Genomic DNA, 21941 nt, shown 5'->3' with positions numbered 1-21941 from the left:
ACATGACTCTACTAAGGGTATTTTACGGTTTCCTAATAAACTGCCACAGCTGTAACACACAACTATAACAAATGTATTTTTCGAACAATTAATTTAATTAATTTTTTTTTATTTAAAGGTCTTAAAATGGCATTGTGTTCTCTAATATAGAAATCTATAAAAAAAAAGAAAAAATAACAGTCAAAAGAAGATTTAAATTTGATATTCTCATTTGTGCTCAGCTTGCTTGATGAAGAAGAATGTTAGAAAATTCCTTAAGAAAATCAAGGATTTTTTTTTTTTTTTTGGTTCAGCAACAAGGTATTTCTTGACAATTAGCTAAAAGTCCACTGATATTTATTTCCTTTAAAAGATACTCTCAATGGAAGTGAAAATATATTGCACTCTGTATTCTACATTTTCTTTCTTCATTAGAAATAATATTTTTGACATCTTACTCTAATTCAAAATCTGAACTTGGTTATCTTCTGCCTTTCACACGTTCTACTTCTGTTTAAATAATCTCCAATTCCTGTTTCACTTTAATATATCTGCATACTACTCATGGTGATTATGAAAGTTCTGAATCTACTACTTAGTCCATTTTCAGTTATTTTGTTAGTTTCTATTGCGAAATACTACAATGTTCTAATTTTATAATATTCTAAACTCACCAGAAAAAAGCAGGTGGTAAATGGTACAGAGGGAGGAAAAATGCTGAATTTTGGCACTGACACTAATATACAGTAATACAATTATTCTCTGTAACAAACCTGCTCACTCAGTGACTGTCTCAAAATACAAATGAACTGTCTTTTTTTTTCCAGATAAAAAGGGAAACTTTTAAAGTTTATGCAAGGGGGACTTTCTAGCATGTTGGTCATACTCTCTTTCTTAACATAGAAGATTGTTTCACAAGTGTTTTCACTTTGTGATAATTCACTGAACTGTATTTTTGTTCTGTGCACTTTTATGCATACATGTCATATCCCAGTATAAAAGAGTTTATTACACAGAAGCTCTATGCTGGCCAGAAAGAGAAATTAGATTAGAAAACAAGAAGAATCTAAAAATTATCAAAGTAGAGATAATTAGAAGCATTAGTAACACTGCATGTCTTTGTACTAATACTAATATACACAGAACCAGCTTCCACAAATAATAGTTTAAATGCCAAAAGAACATACAATGTAACTTTTGCAGAAAGCAAAGTATTTAATAGTAAATATAAGAAAAATTTATTGTCTTAGTTAAATCTTAGTAGAATATATATCAATTTCCAGAATTGATACATTTTTCAATATTGATACATAAATTGATGTCCACTATAATAATTAAGACTACATCTTTAAAAAAAACTTTTCTTTTTAATTTTTTGCTGGTTGCTGCTGCTCCTGCTAAGTCACTTCAGTCATGTCTGACTCTGTGCGACCCCATAGAGGGCAGCCCACAAGGCTCCCCTGTCCCTGGGATTCTCCAGGCAAGAACACTGGAGTGGGTTGCCATTTCCTTCTCCAATGCATGAAAGTGAAAAGTGAAAGTGAAATCGCTCAGTCGTGTCTGACTCTTAGCGACCCCATGGACTGCAGCCTACCAGGCTCCTCCGCCCATGGGATTTTCCAGGCAGGAGTACTGGAGTGGGGTGCCATTGCCTTCTCCAACTGTAGTCAATAATGCAGTATATATTTGAAAGTGGCCAAGAAATTAACTTGTGAAAGTTCTCATCACATACAAAAAACGTTTTGTAACTCTGTAATGGTTGGAATAGTGATGGATGAAATAATTTCACAGTATATATAAATACTGAATCATTATGTTATATAATTGAAACTAGTATGTCATATGTCCATTATACCTCAATTTAAATTTGTTTCAAGTTTTTTTTTGCAAAGATGGCCTCTTAGAAATAATTTTGGCAAAGGCAAAGCAGTTTTAAGATTTTCCTTCTATTTAAAAAAATTATATACAGTTCTATTCACAAAGGTCAGTTCGTACACATTATAATCTGAAATACAGAAATGAAATTCAATTACTTTGGCCTCTCATTTTAGAAATACAATCTTTCTAATATTTTATTCATTTAAAAAATATAATAGCCAAATTTAAATTTTCACTGCAAAAAGCCACATAAGTAAGCCTAGGAGCCCTGAAAGTACAAAGTGTATCCTCTCGCACTTCTGCTGAGGCTTCTTGGCAGAAGAATATTATTTTAAATGATTACATATGTATTAGAAAATACTCACTATGCAGCAACGGTCTATCTAAGGTTAGAGCTACAGCAGAGGAGGCACACAAAAAAGTATCCAGCTTTATCCATTTCTAACTTTTAAAGTAAAATTCAGCTAACTAAATTAAGCATAAGGAAATGAAAATTACACTTCATAAGCAGACACTTTACAAGTATTATCTAATTTTACCCTCATAATATTGAAGGTACTATTAATACTCCAAGTAAGACAGCTAACAGTCACAAAATCAGTCAAGAGAAGAGATGACAACTGATCCAACTGATGACAACAGAGACGACAAGTGAAGCTGGGTTATCCACCATACTATACCACCTCCAGCCTAATTTTTCTGTCTCCTGATTTATGCTTCCATATTATGTTTCATTGGTAGTAAAAACTATGACGTTAGAAGAAAACAGAGAACGGTATCAATATTAAGTTCTATATAATTACATAATAATTTCACTTTTTGCTTAAGAATCTTACCAATGTCAGTATGCCTAAGAAATAACAGGTGCTTTACACTCATTATTCCTATCAGTATTTATTAATAATATATATACACACACACATAAAGTTCACCAGCACTCATTAAATCTGAAACACAATGTTAGGGCATGATTAAAAAAAAAAAAAACAAACAGAAGCATGGCAGAATACTGATGTCTATTGCTTACCAGTTTTTCTCTGAATGTGTCTTTTCCCAGCTTCCCTGAAAGCAACCATGGCTCTAAAAAACGCTCGGAGAACTGACCATCGGAAAATAGCTACAGGATCAATTCCAATCATCCCAGAGATAAATGCATTCTTGCTACTTCTCAGAAGAGCTACAATGTCAGGGCGCATATGATCTGTGTTTTTTTCCCGGAAATCCTACATGAAAAAAATACCAGTGTTATTTTTGAAAAAACGTATTAAGCCAAGAAGAAAATGGGTGACATATTTGAACAGTGGCTGAATAAGGGTATAGAAGTGATTTCTGTGTTAGCCAGATAGATGGACCAGATAGATATCCTCTATAAAGTCCCATCTAGGCCTAAAACTATTTAATTCTATAATTCATTTAAATTAGAATGAACATTCCCCCAACTTATTGCAGCTTGTTAAACATTGGTCTGGGAGAGATTCTCTAAGGGACTATCACATAAAACAACAAAAGAGTTGAGTAATAAAAAGAAGCCAGAAATGAGAAGACCAGGAACAACATTTCACTCAAAGGGAACACCTACTACCTATAGGTGGTGCCAAGTTGCAGAAGTTAGGAGAATGTTAGTAAGACTGAGGCCTAGAGCATTCTCGGCAAGGGTGAGAGAGGTGCAAGGGAGATAAATAGGCTATGTAAGCTATGCAAGACTGAGTTAGGAGTTTGGACTTTATTCAAGTGTCAATGGAAGGATAATGACATGAACTAACTGATGTTTTATAAACATCACTGATTGCTACTGAGGGAGTTAATTGTACAAAGAATGGAGAAAGGTATTCCAAATAAGAGCTGACAGTGACTTGCACTATAAGGATGGTACTATAGGAAAGGGAAAATGGTTACTTATTTGGGACATTTTTTAGAGGTAAGGGCGAAGGACTTGCTGGTGGATTAGAGCATTGTGAGTGAACAAGAGAATTAGGTGAACACCTATATTTTGTGTTTGAGCAACAAGGTAGGTAGAGGTACTATATATACTAACATGGAGAAGACTTGAGAAAAGAGAAGATATGAGGACAGAAAATGATGATCAGGAGATAAGTTTTGTCCAAGTGAAGTTAGAGATGGTGAAAATAATGACAATAACAAGCAACATTTATTGAGAAGTTACTAAGTAAATGGCACACTTCTAAGCATTTTACACATGCTGTCTCATTGAAGTTCATTTCATCACCTTAACAAGTCCTTGAGATGGATGATATTATTATTATTTTATAGATGAGGAAATTGAGTCACAGAAAGGTTAACTATCTTGGCCCCTATCACACAGTAATGAGAAGAATAGAGGTTCAAACATAGCCACTCATAACCACTATACTGTCTGCATACAGACATCAAGTAGGCAGATGGACATACCTGCCTAGAGTCTAACAGATTTCAGAAAACACATTTGGATATCATCAGCATATACATTTTTAAAGTTGGATAAGATTACCAAAGGAATGTAAATAGCCAGTTAAAACCACTTGCCAATGGAAGTGAGAGATGACAGAACAGAAGAAAATGAGTTTAAATACCTCACAAAAAAATAAGGAGGGCAAGAAACTTACACTCCTGGAAGAAGGTCCCAAACTGACACACACAATCTAGGCATTTGACTATAGCCACACCCAGATGGAAGGACTGGTGAGTAAATCACTTCATGTCAGTGCAGCTTCACAGAATAGCTCTAACTCAGAACTCCTGGAGGGTCATGCCTAGTATAATGTCATCAACCCTCATGTCCACAAGGCAGCTTGGACTCATTCTGCTACCTTTGGGACTTTCCTTTCCTAATAATTCTTGGTTCTCCTGAAAACAGGGGGAAGGGGGAAACAAGTCTGAAGTCTTGGTGCTCAGTGTGTCCCTAAGTACCCTTTGAGCAAAAGTATATATGATAAAAGTTAGCAAAACTGAGGAAGAATTTTCAAATCAAAATGCCAGCAGCAGCAAATACTGAGGGCAGACAGACAAATGTCAGGCACTAAGTTAAGCACTATATATAACTAATTTAATTCTAACAATTACTCAATAAAGTAGATTCAATTATAAACCAAACTTCACTGCTAAGTAATCAGAGAGATAAAGAAGTTCATCAGAAGTCAAACATAATAAGCACTGCTACAGGAACTAAAACATCAGTCTGCCCTACTCCAAAGATTATTCTGTCCTATTAACAAGTACAATATAAAATCTAAAATTCTATATCTCTTTTCCATGTTGACAGTCATCAACATTTCCCAATGTAATGGTCCTGTCTCTCTGTCTTCATATTCCTACATTCCTAAGTACTAATCAACTAAATCACATCATAAACTAATCACATCATCATTGAAACTGTCTTCTGTTGCCTTCTATAACAACACAGCTTGTGACTTACTACTTATATCTTGTGCTATCCCTTCTTCTCAGTCCCCACTGTTGGTTCTGTATTGAAAATTCTTAAGAGTTTCATCCTGTGTACTCATATTTTCTGATCATCTTACATCAGTTTATCTCAACCATAATTGTGGCTTAAACTCTATCTAAATGATGAAACCCAAATCTGTATTTCCAGCTCAGATATTTCTTGTTAAGTGTGAAGGTGCATTTATACATTTTAAAGGTATCTCAAACTTGAAAGAAAATGTGTAAGACCAGTACTGCTTATATGCTTTAAAGCAGTCACCAGTGAAACCATGTGGACCTAGAATTCCCTTTGTAGAAAATTTTAAATTACTGATTCAAATTACTTAACAAACATAGGATTTTTAAGTTTTCCTATATTTTCTGGTGTCAGTTTTGGCGATATTTTTTCATGGAATTTTCTACTTTACACTGTCAAATTTATTGGCAAAATATGTTCATATCTTAGAGTGTGTAGTAAAATCCCCTTATTTGTTTCTGCTACCAGCAATCTGTGAAGCTTTCTCCTTTCATTAGTTATTTTCTGTTATCTTTTACTAACACAGTTTTCCCTTGAACAACATGGGGGTTAGGAATGCTGCCCAAAACCACAGCTGAAAATCCCCATATAACTTTACAGTCAGATCTTCATAGCATCTACAGTGCTGCATTTGAGGATTCAGTTGATCATGGATCACACAGTACTGCAGCATCTATTTACTGAAAGATATCTAGCATAAATTGTTATTCAGTCGTTCAATAGTTTCTGACTCTTTGCATCCCATGGACTGCAGCACGCCAGGCTTCCCTGTCCCTCACTATCTCCTGGAGTTTGCTCAAACTCATGTCCACTGAGTCGATGATGCCATGCAACAATCTCATCCTCTGGCACCCTCTTCTCCCCCAGCCCTCAGTCTTTCCCAGCATCAGGGTCTTTTCCAATAAGTCAGCTCTTTGTGTCAGGTGGTCAAAGTACCGGAGCTTCAATTCAGCATCAGTCCTTGCAATGAATATTCAGGGTTAATTTTCTTTGGGATTGACTGGTTTGATATCCTTGCTGTCCAAGGGACTCTCAAGAGTACTCTCCAGCACCACAGTTCAAAAGCATCAATTCTTCGGTGCTCAGCCTTCTTTATGGTCCAAATCTCACATCCATATGAGACTACTGGAAAAACCATAGCTTTGATTAGGCGAACCTTTGCTGGCTAAGTGACTGTCTAGGTTTGTCATAGTTTTTGTTCCAAGGAACAAGAGTTTTTTAATGTCATGGCTGCAGTCACCATCTGCGGTGATTTTGGAGTCCAAGGATATAGTCTATCACTGTTTCCATTTTCCCCCCAGGTATTTGCCATGAAGTGATGGGACCAGAAGCCATGATTGTAGTTTTTTGAATGTTTAGTATTAAGTCAGCTTTTTCACTCTCCTCTTTCACCTTCATCAAGAGGCTCTTAAGTTCCTCTTCTCTTCAGGCCATTAGGGGGGTATCATCTGCATATGTGAAGTTGTTGATATTTCTCCCAGCAGTCTTGATTTCAGCTTATGATTCATCCAGCCCGGCATTTCCCATGATGTACACTGCACAGAAGTTAAATAAGCAGGATGACAATATACAACGTTGATGTACAAATTTTCCAGTTTGTTATGATCCACACAGTCAAAGGCTTTAGCGTAGTCAATGAAGCAGATGTTTTCCTGGAATTCTCTTGCTTTTTATATGATCCAACAGATGTTGGCAATTTGATCTCTGGTTCCTCTGCCTTTTCTAAATCCAGCTTGAACATCTGGAAGTTCTCAATTCAAGTACTATTGATTTAAATACTATCTTGATTGAAGTACTAGCTTGAAGGATTTTGAGCATTACCTTGCTAGCATGTGACATGAGTACAACCGTGTGGTAGTTTGAGCATTCCCTGGCATTGCCCTTCTTTGGGATTGGAATGAAAAGTGACCTTTTCCAGTCCTATGGCCACTGCAGAGTATTCCAAATTTGCTGGCATTTTAAGTGCTGCACTTTAACAGCATCATCTTTCAGGATTTGAAATAGCTCAGCTGAAATTCTATCACCTCCGCTAGCTTTGTTCATAGTGATGCTTTCTAAGGCCCACTTGACTTCACATCCAGGATGTCTGGCTCTAGGTGACTGACCACACCATTGTAGTTGTATGGGTCATTAAGACCTTTCCTGTACAGTTCGGTGTATTCTTGCCACCTCTTTTTAATATCTTCTGCTTGTGGTAGGTTTTTATATTTTCTGTCCTTTATTGTGCCCATCTTTGCATGAAATGTTCCCTTGGTATCTCTGATTTTCTTGAAGAGATCTCTAGTCTTTCCCATTCTATTGTTTTCCTCTAATTTCTTTGCATTGTGCACTTAAGGCTTTTTTTAACCTCTCCTTCCTATTCTTTGGAACTCTGCATTGAGATGGCTAGATCTTTCCCTTTCTCATTTGCTTTTCGCTTCTCTTCTTTTCTCAGCTATTTGTAAGGCGTCCTCAGCCATTTTGCCTTTTAGCGTTCTTTTCTCCCCCTTGGGGATGGTGGTCTTGATCACGGCCTCCTATACCATGTCACAAATCTTTGTCCATAGTTCTTCAGGCACTCTGTCTATCATATCTAATCCCTTGAATCTACTTGTCACTTCCACTGTATAATTGTAAGGGATTTGATTTAGGTCATACCTGAATGATCTAGTGGTTTTCCCTACTTTCTTCAATTTAAAGTCTGAAGTTTGCAATCAGGAGTTCATGATCTGAGCCACAGTCAGCTCCTGGTATTTTTTTGCTGATCGTATGTAGCTTCTCTATCTTTGGCTGCAAAGAAGATAACCAATCTCATTTTCGTATTGACCATCTGGTGATGTCCATGTGTAGAGTCTTCTCTTGTGTTGTTGGAAGAGGGTGTTTGCTACGACTGGTACATTCTCTTGGCAAAACTGTTAGCTTTCCCCTGCTTCATTTTGTACTCCAAGGCCAAACTTGCCTGTTATTCCAGATATCTCTTGACTTCCTATTTTTGCATTCCAGTCCCCTATGATGAAAAGAACATCTTTTTGTGTTGTTGTTGTTCATTCTATTAGGTCTTATAGGTCTTCATTGAACCATTCAGCTTCAACTTTTTTGGCATTAGTGATTGAGACACAGACTTGTATTACTGTGATGCTGAATGGTTTGCCCTAGAACAGAGATCATTCTGTCGTTTTTGAGACTGCATCCAAGTACTGCATTTTGGACTCTTCTGTTGACTATGAGGGTTACTCCATTTCTTGTATGGTTTCATGCCCATTTGAGTAGATATAATGGTGATCTGAATTAAATTCACCCGTTCAAGTCCATTTTAGTTCACTGATTCCTAAAACATGGAATCTCCTGCTTGACCACATCCAATTTACCTTCATTCATGGACCTAACATTCCAGTAGTATATGCAGTATTGTTCTTTATAGCATCGGACTTCACTTTCACCACTGGACACATCTCCAACTGTGTAAAAGTGGACCCCCACAACTGAAAACTATGCTGTTCAAGGATCATCTGTATTATTTTCAGTTATTTTTAAAGGAACTAACTTTTAGCTTTGCTCATTTCTTTTACTACATGTCTGCTTTTTATTGCATTGATTTCTAGTCTTTGCTTTATTATTTCCTTCTTCTAGTTTAATCTGCTGATTTTCCTTACTTACTGTTTTGCCAACCAGTCTTCCTTTCTAACATATACTTTTATTAAAGTTATAAATCACTGCTTTAAATGCATCTTACAAATTTTGATACATTATATCTTCATTAATGTTCAGTTTAAAATATTATCACTTGTGATTTCTTTTTTAACTCAGGGATTACATAGAAGTTCACTTAATTTATAAACACCAAAGAGTATCTAATTATCTTTATGATGTGCCAATTAGGTCAGTTATTTAGCAGTGCTGCTCAATTTTTCTGTTTTTACTGATTTCATGTCTCCATATTTTGTTATTACTGAAAGATATGTATGAAAATCTACAACTTTAAGGATAAACTTGTCTAGCTCCCCTTTTAGCCTGAAGTGAAGTCATCAGGTACATATAACTTTTGATTATGTCTTCATTGAAACAAGCCCCTTTTATACGAAGTGTGCTTCTTTGTCTCTAATGATACTTGTCTTAAAGCCTACCTTGTCCAATAATAGTGTAATTACAGGAACTTTGTTTTTGTTAGGGTCTGCCTAGTGTTGTCTTTTTCCCATCCTTTTACTTTCAACCTATCTGATAATAAGAATGAATGAATCACAGACATAAATGCATATATTGTATGATTCTATTTATCTGAAATTTAGTAAGTTAAAAAAAAACACTAAGGATAAAAAATTACAGTCACGTTTACCTCTGGGTGGGGGAGAATGAGCCTGGAAGGGGTATGAGAGAAATCTGGACACTTGAGATTTCTGCATTTTATATACCTTGCTATATGATTTTATAGGTCAAGATTTTTTTGTTTTAGACTTTATTTTTATATATTGAGATGTAACTGACACACAACATTAAGGTATATAAAATATTAGTACTGATTTGATACATTTGTAAACTGTAATATGATTACCATTTTAAAGTTAACAAATACCTCCATTATGTCATACAATCATCATTTTTTTGTGGTAAGAACATTTAAGATCTAGTCTATCTTAGAAACTTTGAAGACAGTGGTATAATCACAATGCTAACTATAAACACAATGTTTACTATAATTATAATGCTGTACATCAGAACTCCAGAAATTAACTGCAGGTTTTTATCCTTAGCCAGCCTCTCCTCAACTCCCCCACCCACTAATAAGCACCGTTCTACTCTGTTATTCTAAATGTGTGCCTAAAATCTGTTCCTTCTTGTCTTTTCCATCTCAGAAAATAGCACCTAAAATTCACCCATTAGCTATACCCAGAAGTCAGTTAACTATAATCCATCAACAAGATTTACTCATTGCATCTCCAAAAATCTCTTATAATCATTTAGATCTCCTCCATCTCTACTGCCACCTCAGGGGTCCAGTTTACCTTAATGTTTCATTGATCTCCCAGCTCCCAATCTCTCCCTCTGCTAGTCTTTCTCCTCTGAGAAATCAATTTTTAAAAACACATAACATATTCTCTGCTTAAAATTTTTTCACGGCTCCTCATCAGAATTTCAGCAAAAACCAAACTCCTTTAACTTGGTCAAGAAGCCCCAAAGAACTAAGTTACTGTCCATTCTCTACATTGATTTCATGCCGCTATCTTCCTTGATCACTATAATCTAGTAATGCTGACCTGTTTTCAATTATTTTAACATATTAAATTCTTTTCTATCTCATGGCCTATAAGATTCACCATCCCAACCCCTCACCAAGGTCACATTTACTTCAGACCATCTCTCAAAATTTGAGTTTTGAAGGAGGTGTTCATTACCTACAAATTAAAAATCGACTAATTCACTACTTTCTCTCATAGAACCTATTCATTAATTTATACACCAAGATCATGTCAGCTAATTAATCACTAGATCATTCTAAACACAAATGTCAGACTCTGTGCTTTGTGTTTAGAATGATCTAGTGATAAATTAGCAGCACAGAGTTTGACATGTGCTTCATGTTTTAATAAATACTTCTTGAATAAATGAATCAGTGATGAGTGAATGAATGGTCTTAATTCTGACTCTCACCTCAAGATCCAGAAAAAACATATTGCTCCACAATATTCCACAGCATCACTACCTCGCCTAGAAATTGCCATCAATATCAGGCTTAATTATCAAATGGTTGAAGGGTTCCTCAATTACAAACAAGGGATGGGCAAAATTATGAAGATTCCTTTCTGCAGGAGTTAAGTCTCAACATATTCATTAGGAGCTCAAGCTCACAAATATCCAAAGATACATGAGGACATGAGGCCTCATGGATGTGGAGAAGAGAAAAACTCAACCAGCCATACACAGATGAACTAGTGGGTTTCAGACATACCAATGGTATCTATTCTTGCAGATCTAAAAAGGCTATTACACTTCCGTAATAACCTATATGAGGAAGGAATCTGAGAAAGAATGGATACATGTATACATATAGCTGAAGTGCTTTGTTGTACACCTGCACACCTGCTGTACAGCTGAAACACAACATTATAAATCAACTAAACCCCAACATAAAAGTCAAATTTAAAGAATTAAAAATAAACAAGATAAAAAAGCTATTACATTTAGAATGGATTGACATCAATTTTAGCTGCAGGAAAAAACCAATAAAACCATCAGCTAATGACAGAAGAATACTGCAAAGAACAGTATGAATTTTGGTATCATCCTTATAAAATTTCTCCCATTGTTACTGACCAACTACAAAGAAAACAGTATAATAGGGATGGTGATAACAGTTAAGAACACTCCTCTGTCCTATAGGCTTATTCAATGAGAAATTTACTGACCTTTACCCCATACTTTACTTTCCCGGCATAATGCTTTATGATGAAAGCAGGCTCCATCACAGCTGGAAATTCAATGTAAGAATTCTCTTCATGTTGGTGTTTAAACTTGTCCAGCAGTGTTTGATTTGTAGCCTGTGGAAAACTAAATTAAAAATAAAAACAAAAACACTAAAGAAAGATGCAGCAGTTAATAAAGTATTTTTTTAATAATTATAATTTCATCTAACAAATTTAGCAAATTAGAGAGTTTTCACTTAAATAAATTCTCATAACAAGCTCAGAGGAAATGGACATCAAGTTGCCAACATTTGCTGGATCATAGGAAGAGCAAGGGAATTTCAGAAAAATATCAACTTCTGCTTCATTGACTACACTAAAGCCTTTGACTGTGTGGATCACAACAAACTGTGGAAAACAAGAGATGGGAATACGAGACCATCTTACCTGTCTCTCGAAACAAACAAGAGAGTTTTTTGTTTGTGAGGCAAGAAGCAATAATTAGAACCGGACATGGAACAAAGGACTGGTTCAAAATTGGGAAAGGAGTACAACAGGCTGTATACTGTCACTCTGTTTATTTAACTTCTATGCACGGTACATCATGGGAAATGCCAGGCTAGATGAATAACAAGGTGGAATCAAGACTGCTGGGAGAAACCTCAAATATGCAGATGACACTGTCCTAATGGCAGAAAAAGAAGAACTAAAGAGCCTCTTGATGAAAGTGAAAGAAGAGAGTGAAAAAGCTCCTCTTAAAACTCAATACTGAAAAAACTAAGATCAGGGCATCCAGTCCCATCATTTTATGGCAAATAGAAGGTGAAAAAGTGGAAACAGTGACAGATTTTTCTCTTCTTGGGCTCAAAAATCACTGCAGATGGTGACTGCAGCCATGAGATTAGAAGATGCTTGCTTCTTGGAAGAAAAGCTATGACAAGCCTAGACAAGGTATTAAAAAGCAGAGATACTACTTTGCTGACAAAGGTTTGTCTAGTCAAAGATATCATTTTTCCAGTAGTATGCATGGATGTGAGAGTTGGACATAAAGGCTGAGCACCGAAGAACTGATGCTTTTGAACTCTGGTACTGTGTCCCTTGGACAGCAACAAGATCAAACTAATCAGTCCTAAGGAAATCAACCCTGAATACTCATTGGAAGGACTGATGCTGAAGCTGAAGCTCCAATACTCTGGCCACCTGATGTGAAGAGCTGACTCACTGGAAAAGACCCTGATGCTGGAAAGACTGAGGGCAGGAGGAGAAGAGGGTGAAGAGGATGAGATGGCTGGATGGCATCACTGATTCAATGAACATGAACTTGGGCAAACTCCAGGAGATAGTGAGGGACAGGGAGGCCTGGTGTGCTACATTCTATGGTGTTGCAAAGAATCAGACATGACTTAATGATTGAAAACAACAAAACAATCTGAAAGATGAGTGAAAAAAGATTTAGTATTCCTATTTTGTATATGAGAGCTCAAAAGTTGTGATTTGCCTAACACATACTATGCAAGTATCAGAAATAAGAAAATTAACTCAGGTTTTTAGATGTTTATCTTGGGTCACAGTGTGCTGCACCATAAGACTCAAAGGATAATAAAAACCAAATCACATGTTGCTTGGGTTCAAGAACTTGCAAAAAGGGAATGATCTCTCAGGTTGGACAGGTCCTTTAAATCCAGGTTAATTTTTTTTATTATAAATTAAGTAGTAATTTTCTTACCTACATCAGTTACTGAATGTTTTTATATTATACCTATTATTCTTTCAAATACACATCAATAGATTTATACTCACTGATGAACATTTCATATCTGGGAATCATTCAAATAATATTTATTAAGAAGTAACCACATAATAGTAGTAGCTATTTAGTGGATAAGTTGTATCCAACTCTTTGCGACCCCTATGGACTAGAGCCCACCAGGTTCCTCTGTCCATGAAATTTCCCAGACAAGAATACTGGAGTGGGTTGCAATTTCCTTCTCCAGGGATATTCCTGACCCAGGAATCAAACTCCTGCATTGCCCAGGTGGATTCTTTACCACTGAGCCACAAGGGAATACAGTATAATACTAGCAATAATAGTAGTACAGACATATAAAACTTTAGAACAGAAAAAAAAAAAATCATTAGTGGTTGGGAATAATGTAAAGATTCAGAGGATACAAGAGGCAATTACAAGCTATATTTCAAAAGTTTGGTAGGAGTTTCAAACAGAGAAAATAATCACTGACCAAAAAAAAAAGGAGAGGTCAAGTATATTTCAGAGAATAGTTTCATTTAATAGTACTTGAATAATAAAAAATAATGTGATGTGAGATATAAAGGTGTTGAATACAATATCTAATGCACTAAAATGATTCCAATACTACAAGAAAAATGGTTAATTACATAGTACATATTGGAACCAGGAAGGAGAAAGGTCTTTGATGTCAGATAGTCATTGCCTACATTACAAATTCTGTCTGTGACCTCGGGCAAGCTAGGTACAACCTTCTTTAGGAACTGGCTTGTTAATCCATAAATGAGTAAAATGAATGATAGTGCTAGAAGAATTAAATAACACTAGCAAAAATACCTAACATTAGTTGACATCCTATAGGGATGATATAAATTAACCTACTTTTTCATGTTAGCAACACTGCCATTTTCCTAGTCAACTGAGGCCTGCTTTTGCATCAAACACTATCCCTTCCTCTAGGCTTTTCCCTCCTTCCCAGAACTCTAAAGCCATTCCAGAACAGGTTACAACTCTTGAACAATTTCAGAGAATACAGCAACAGCCTTTATAGTAGCCTTAGTGATTCTAATTTTACCATGTTTCATGTCACCAAACACAACTATCAAAATAAATTTTCCTACAATGTGCTTTTAATGGTGTGCCTCCCCTACTTTAGAAAATTGAAATCCAAGCTCCTAAGCCCAGACCAACCCAACTTCTGCAAACACATCTCTCACTACTCTACAGCACCATGCTTCTTTTCAGGAAGGATGTTCATCTCATTATTTCTACCTAAGGTCTATTTGCCTTCTAATCCTTTGAGTCACTAAAAAGCTTGTGATTTGTTTCCTTTTTCTTGGATAAACAATGGAAAAAATTAAATGTTTCCATTTAAACTTCCTTTATTAAAACCAATGCTAATTTTCATGTTTATGGGACATTTATATTGTTTATTTACATTTTTTGCCCATTTTAATTGATACATTATTTCTTTTTTTTTTGATTGGAAGATAATTAATGAGAACAAATATGAGGGCAGTTTCTATTCCAAATAAGGAAAGATGGGGGAAAAAAACCTTTCCACCAGTCCTGCAGTCAATAAACAATTGTGGATACATACTACATAATTAAGCAAAAGAGCCTGGAACAGAGACCAAGTAGACATTATCATGAATTTCAAAACTCTTCATCTAATGTTTCCCCAAAGACTACCTGCAAGGGTAGCCTTAGATTAGTGTTTCTTTGCACTAATCTAAAGCTACCCCAACTAAGGAGTTTTTAAAAATACCAATGCCTGGACCCCATCTCCTGTGATTCTACTGAATTGATGCTAGGCCAGTGACAAAGTACTATTTATAAGTTCCCCAGGTAATTCTTACGAACAAGCAAGATTGATAAAATGTTGGCCTAAATGAATGCTCTGATTTTTAACTTCAGTTTGTTAAATAAAACGCAGAGTCTGATCAAGAAGTCTGGGACAGAAGTGTGAGACTCTGTACTTGTAACAACCTTTACGATGATGCCAGTGCTGCTGTCAGCAGGTCACACTGAGTACTATGGGAAAGACTAGTAACACTCTTAACTTTGCTTACACCATTCCTCCTTTCTAAACTCCACACTGAATCCTTTAGAATCTAATGTATAAAATTTGAACAGCTAGCAGACAAGACTAAACAAGAATTCTAACTTCCAACATGTGCTCCTAAAGCACTACAAACACAGACTGAAGCAGGAATACCAGGAAGGATATTTCATGTAATATATCCTCTACAGAACAAAATATTTTCAGAGGAAAAATACTCAAAGTGATTTCAAAAACAGCTCTTTCCAAATGACACTAATTTATTGTGAAGTCCTCTTCACTGGTACGTGAAAGAGGGAAAACATTTCATGTCTTTGCATCTTCTAGGAAGTTAAAACAGAGACACAAAGCTGGCTAATTTATAAGGAAAGATAACAGGATTAACTTAAAGCAAGGGAAATAATACTACGGTTTATTAAAAAATTTTATGGAGTTGATATAGAACCACAATTGAAGTGGCAATTAAGAGGTTATTCAGTCCAATCTCCTACCTGCAAAAGTACCTTGATAGATGATGCAAAGTAATTACTATAATGGAAAATTCTACTACTTTATGAAGCAGCTGCTAATCAGTTCTAATGATTAAAAAGCTCTTTCTTATATTGAGCCAACATCTGTCCTCCTGTAATTTCTGGACCTGTGGCTTAACTCCACAAGCTTCTGGGTAACAGCAAAAAGGTGACATTCTTTTCACTGGGCAATATCTACATTTCTGTGAGGTAGCAACTGACCAGGTAAAGATGGTCTTTGTATAACATAGTAAGATGTACACTCAATGAAACTTTGCTTAAAGAATAACAGATAACTTTGCTCTATTCATGTTTTAATTATATATCCATAGCTTATTTCCTGCTCACAACCACTATAAGATATAGAGTAGACAGCATTATAATTAATCATCATTATTTCCTTTTTGCATGCAAGAAAACTGAGGACTAAGGATATTAAGAGATTTGCTGAGGGTAGTTAATAGAGCTGGAATACAACCCTGAACTTCTGACATCGCAGTCTAAGCATTATGGTAAAGCAAATAAGGACAATACTTCAAAGCACAAGCTCATTACTCTGTTCTCCGTAGCTCATGTTTGTTTTGTTTGGTTTATTCTTGTATTTTGATTTTGCTTGTATACTAGTTTTTTATATACCAGAGAAGATGGGGCAGGGGGAAGGTGAAATTGGTAAAAGGGATCAACTGTATGGTAACAGATAAAAAATATACTTTTGGTAGTCAGCACATACTGTAGGGTATACAGAAGTAGAAATATAATGTACATATGAATCTTATATAATGTTATAAACCAATGTTACCACAATAAAAAAGGAAAACAAAAGTTCAAGTAAAAGACAAAACTAAAGCTTCTTATTCAGAAATACCTGGTGGGTTTGAATCTCAAGTCCATCATTTACTATACATATGATCTTTTTCTCAAATTGCTTAAATTTTCTTGTTCATAAGACATCTCAAAATAACTGCTTATCATTTCAATATCTACAATGGTTCTCCATACTAAATATTAAAATCACCTATGACACTTTCTAAAATAAAATACATCAGAATTAAGGCATGCAAGCAGAGTTAAGAACCACTAACTTCAAAATTTTATAAGAGATAATGTATGTTTTGGGAAATATAGAGCAATACAAGAAACATTTACAACTTTGCACATAAAATTAAAATACTTTTTGGTATTTTAATTCATTTAGATTAATGGAAATAGACTAATGATGGAAGGGCAGATATAATTGTTGGCAATATCATTTCCAATATATTTTGCAGCTCTGCCATATTACTTTATAATTCTATGCAGCAATTCTGTGAGTTTATGGAAATATTAAATGGCAATAACATACAACTTACCATACATATCAGGATATTCTTAAAGTAGGTGCCTTTAATAACTAAAATGAACAATCAGTATAAACTTTAGATTGTCCTACACAAACCTGGTATACAGTCATCCTACCTATGAAAGTTACTACTTAATATTTTATATCTTAGTTTAATGGGTATAGTATTAAACAAGGAACCAAGTGACCTAATTCAATTTCTAAATATTTTACTAAAGAGTCATGGAAAACCAACACACTCTCCACCACTTTGGTTTCTCCAGTTCTAGATTTGCCATCTCTTAGAATAATTAAATTATAATAATACTTTCCAGAGCACTGAGAACATGGTGGAGGATGCTCCATGAAGCTTTATTTCTGCAACATATATATTTAAGTTTGGTCGTGCTTCCCTAGTGGCTCAGAGGGTAAAACATCTGCCTGTGATAACGGAAGACGCAAGTTCAATCCCTGGGTCGGGAAGATCCCCTGGAGAAGGAAATAGCAACCCACTCCAGTATTCTTGCCTGGAGAATCCCATGGACAGAGGAGACTGAGGGGCTACAGTTCATGGGGTCGCAAAGAGTCTGACACAACTGAGCGACTACACTTAGCTTACCTAACTTATACTGAACAGTGTTACCAAGGGATGGCAAATATCTAACATATGTGGTCACTAAAAACTTGCACAGCCATGGCAGATATCACAAATCTATTATTATATTCTTCACCACTAAGCAAGAAAACTGCAAACACACCTCATATGTAAAACTTAATTCAATAAGAAAGAAACACAAAACAAAAAAACATATACCAACAATTGAACATCGAAGTGACTTTGCAGAAGAAATTTGGAAAAAGTCAAGGAAAAAATGAGTTCAGTAGTGAAGTCCATCCAATTTTCTTATAAACACACAAAAAAATGCATACCAGGGAAACTTTTGCTCTTAATAACACTAAGAAGAAAGTTTAGGGTTTAAGAAGACATGAAAAACTCACATGGCCAATAACAAAACTGAAAAGAATCATACTCACTTGCTTTCTTCATCCAAAAGATGGAGCAGACCTGTTGGTTTCTTGCTAATAAGATTTATGCAACAGGTATTATCAATGTAGTCTATATTGTGCCAGCTGATACCTTCAGTTCTATATTCCTCCTAGGAAATAACAAATTAACAATTTATTCATCTTGCAGAAAATAAAAGGTATGTGAGAATAAGGACTAAAAAGTTTTTACCAGGATTAAAAGAATAGACTAAACTTTGAAAAATCATTAATCTACACAATGAAAGAAATGTATATTTGAGTTTCATAAAATCGTGATATAGTATATGTCTATTTTCTTTTAATAGTACATGCAACCAAATTTTCTGATTAGAATCCTATTTGTGATTCCATTCAGATGGAAAACTAAGTGTGATTTGTTTTAGCTACACTATCTGATGACTACACTATGGAAAAATGTAAAACGAAAAAGACTAATTTCTCCCACACAACTTGAAGCCATCAAAAAGAACTACTGGATCATCAACAGTGAATATAATGAAACAATGTCTGAGAAAAATGGAAAACTATCACCTCCAGTGATCACTGATAAAAATCATATAGAATTCGTACACAGTGAACTTTGACAAAATAAACAGAATAACTTTCAAAAGGCGGGGGCAGAGGAGTTTCCCCAATTCCAAGACTAAATAACTCAAATCTCACACACTGAGTAACCATTCAAAACTCTCTTATGAAGCCCCTACTGTTCCTTCTTTAACATCTACACTGGGAAATAAATATTCTTTTATTCATCTCTGCGATGCTTTTACTTTTACTTTTTAAACTGTCAGAAAGATGATTCTGAAAATAAAGAAGGTTCTACACTGAATGATATTTAGGCATCAAATTAATATCCTGTTCATCTGATGGTTTTAGTATTCACTGATTATATTTGCATACCTCTCAGCAAATACAGTGATTTTGTGAAACAGTGATGTTAATAATTGAATCATTCTTTCTGTATTATCATTATCCTGTAAGGAAAAGTGGACCCTAGTATTAACTAGTTACTCTAATTGTAAAAAGTAAGTGCTAACTTAGTCCTTCCCCCTCAACAGTTTCACAAGCAAGTAATGCTATATAAGGTCACCCCCAAGCAGTGGTAAAGCTTTTTCCCTCTTCCTTTTCACAGCATGGATAAACAGCATACTAGATAGTGTAAGCACATGGATTTTTATATTCTTTACTAGTATTTCAAAATCCCTTCCCATTCCAGTTTCCCAATGGTGATTCAGATCCTCCTGCTCAAAGTTAACTATTATCCTAACTTCTATACCTCTGACAAAATCCACCTCTTTATAAAAATTATATATATATAGAACCATGCAATACATATTCTTTTGATCTGGCGTTTCTTCTGTTACTCAACATTATGTTTCAGAGAAACATCTATGTTGTCGAACGCATCTAAAGTACATGCATTTTAATTGCTGTAAGACGGGTAGTGGAGTACATTTACTGATTTATGCATTGTCTAGGCTGCTTTCTCAAAGTAATAGCAGAACTGAGAGCACATGGCCTCCAAAACCCAGAAGACTGATTTACTTATACTTTTTTATAGAAAAGGCATGCCAAAATCTGCTACAGAACATTAACTCTCAAATTTTAATATACAACAGAATCATATGAAGAGCTTGTTAAAAAAAGAAGCCACAAACTCAGAATGTGTGAATAAGAAAGTTTGGGGTAGTGCACTTGGAAGGAGTGCCTAGGTGATACTGATTGTACCAGTAGGGATAGGAGAAGAATAACTAACTCCTCAAGAACCAATGATATATTTATATACAATACATTCATCTACTGGACTATTGATGGACATTACACTCATTTCCAATTTTGGCTATTAAAAATAAGGGCATTATGTACATTTCTGTACAAAACTTTTTGTAAGCATTTATATAGATTTGGAGAATGAAACCGCCGGCTTATAAAGTACAAACATATAAACTCAGAAGATACTGCCAAACAATTTTCTAAAGTGGCTGTACCAATCTATGCACCCACCACCAGTGTATGAGACTTCCCAGTGCACAGTATTTCTCTAATACCTGCATTGTCAGTTTTTTTCATTTTAGTCACTCTGGTGAATGCCTAGAAATATTTAAGTATGGGTTTAATTTTATTTTCCCTAAAGACTAATATGGAGAAGGTGATGGCACCCCACTCCAGCACTCTTGCCTGGAAAATCCCATGGACGGAGGAGCCTGGAAGGCTGAAGTCCATGAGGCCGCAGAGGGTCGGACACGACTGAGCGACTTCACTTTCACTTTTCACTTTTATGCATTGGAGAAGGAAATGGCAACCCACTCCCATGTTCTTGCCTAGAGAATCCCAGGGATGGGGGAGCCTGGTGGGCTGCTGTCTATGGGGTCGCACAGAGTCGGACACGACTGAAGTGACTTAGCAGCAGCAAAGACTAATAAATGAAATATCTTTTCCTATGTTTACTTTCCATTTGGATGTCCTCACATGCCTACATTCATGATAAAAATTCTTAGAAAACATCCTTGCCTTGTTCTCAGTCTTAGGGGGAAATCATTTAGTCTGTTTCCATTAAGTATGATATTAACTGTTGGTTTTTTGTAAATGGCCTTTATCAGGAAGTTCCCTTCTATGCCGAGTTTGCTAAAGGTTTTGTTTTGAACAAGACTGAGTATGTAATTTTATCAAACGCATTTTTATATTTTTATTGAGAACACTATGAATTTTTTTCTTCTTCTGTTTTGTTAACAGATGAATTAAACTGATTGGTGGTCAGATGTAATACACACCAGAAAAAACTCCACTTGGTTCTGATATATTATCCTTTTGCATATCTCGCTGGACTTAGTTTGCTAATATTTGTTTAAATATTAGCAAACTGAAAATTTTCTAAACAAATATTAGAAAACTGAAAATTCCCACTTCTAATAATGTTCTTCACAGATTTAGGTTATCTTGGCTCCCCAAAATATGTTTAGAATTGTCCCCTTTTATCTATTCCACATAAAAATTTATGTTAAACTGAAAATACTTTCACCATTTATGTCAAACTGAAAATACTTCTCTCACCATTGGCAGAATTCATCAATGGTGCCATTTTGGCTTACAATGTCCTTTACGGAAAGAATTTAATTACATATTCAATTTCTTTAACAGTTACGTAATTTTTTTGGGGGGTTGAGCTGGGTCTTCATTGCTGCACACAGGCTTTCTCTAGTTGCAGCAAGTGGGAGCTACTCTCTAGTTGCTGCATGTAGGCTTCTCATTGAGGTGGCTTCTCTTACTGCAGACCATGGGCTCCAAGTGCCCAGGTTCACTAGTTGTGGCACACGGGCTTAGTTGCTCCATGACATGCAGGATCTTCCTGGACCAGGGATGGAACCTATGTCCCCTGCATTGGCAGGTGGCTTCTCAACCAAAGGATGGCAAGGGAAGTTCCAATAGTTAAAAGATTTGAACTTTTGTTTTATTTGTGTCAACACAGTTTTGAAAAGTTTTTTCTCATATTATTTGATAAGTCTACTTATGGACATAAAGTTGTTTAGTGTATTCTGTAACTTTTTAATATGTATAGGATATACAATG

At 35.5% G+C, this 21941-nt stretch overlaps 1 protein-coding gene across 12 annotated transcripts in view; it reads right to left on the bottom strand.

Moving 5' to 3' along the window:
* Window positions 1-21941, bottom strand: part of MYO9A (myosin IXA) — a 196990-nt gene that overhangs the window by 124328 nt on the left and 50721 nt on the right. For all 12 annotated transcript variants that reach the window (XM_010834461.1, XM_010834463.1, XM_010834467.1 and 9 more), the window contains 3 exons: window positions 18363-18484; window positions 11695-11836; window positions 2885-3080 (listed from right to left, as the gene is read on the bottom strand). In XM_010834461.1, the coding sequence (XP_010832763.1) occupies window positions 2885-3080; window positions 11695-11836; window positions 18363-18484 (460 nt within the window). The remainder of the gene's footprint in view (window positions 1-2884; window positions 3081-11694; window positions 11837-18362; window positions 18485-21941) is intronic.

Source organism: Bison bison, unplaced genomic scaffold, assembly GCF_000754665.1.
Source record: "Bison bison bison isolate TAMUID 2011002044 unplaced genomic scaffold, Bison_UMD1.0 scf7180017864034, whole genome shotgun sequence".
In the NCBI taxonomy this organism is placed as follows: domain Eukaryota; kingdom Metazoa; phylum Chordata; class Mammalia; order Artiodactyla; family Bovidae; genus Bison; species Bison bison.
Note: the sequence above shows the minus strand (reverse complement) of the source record. Positions and strands in the feature narration are given on the sequence as shown.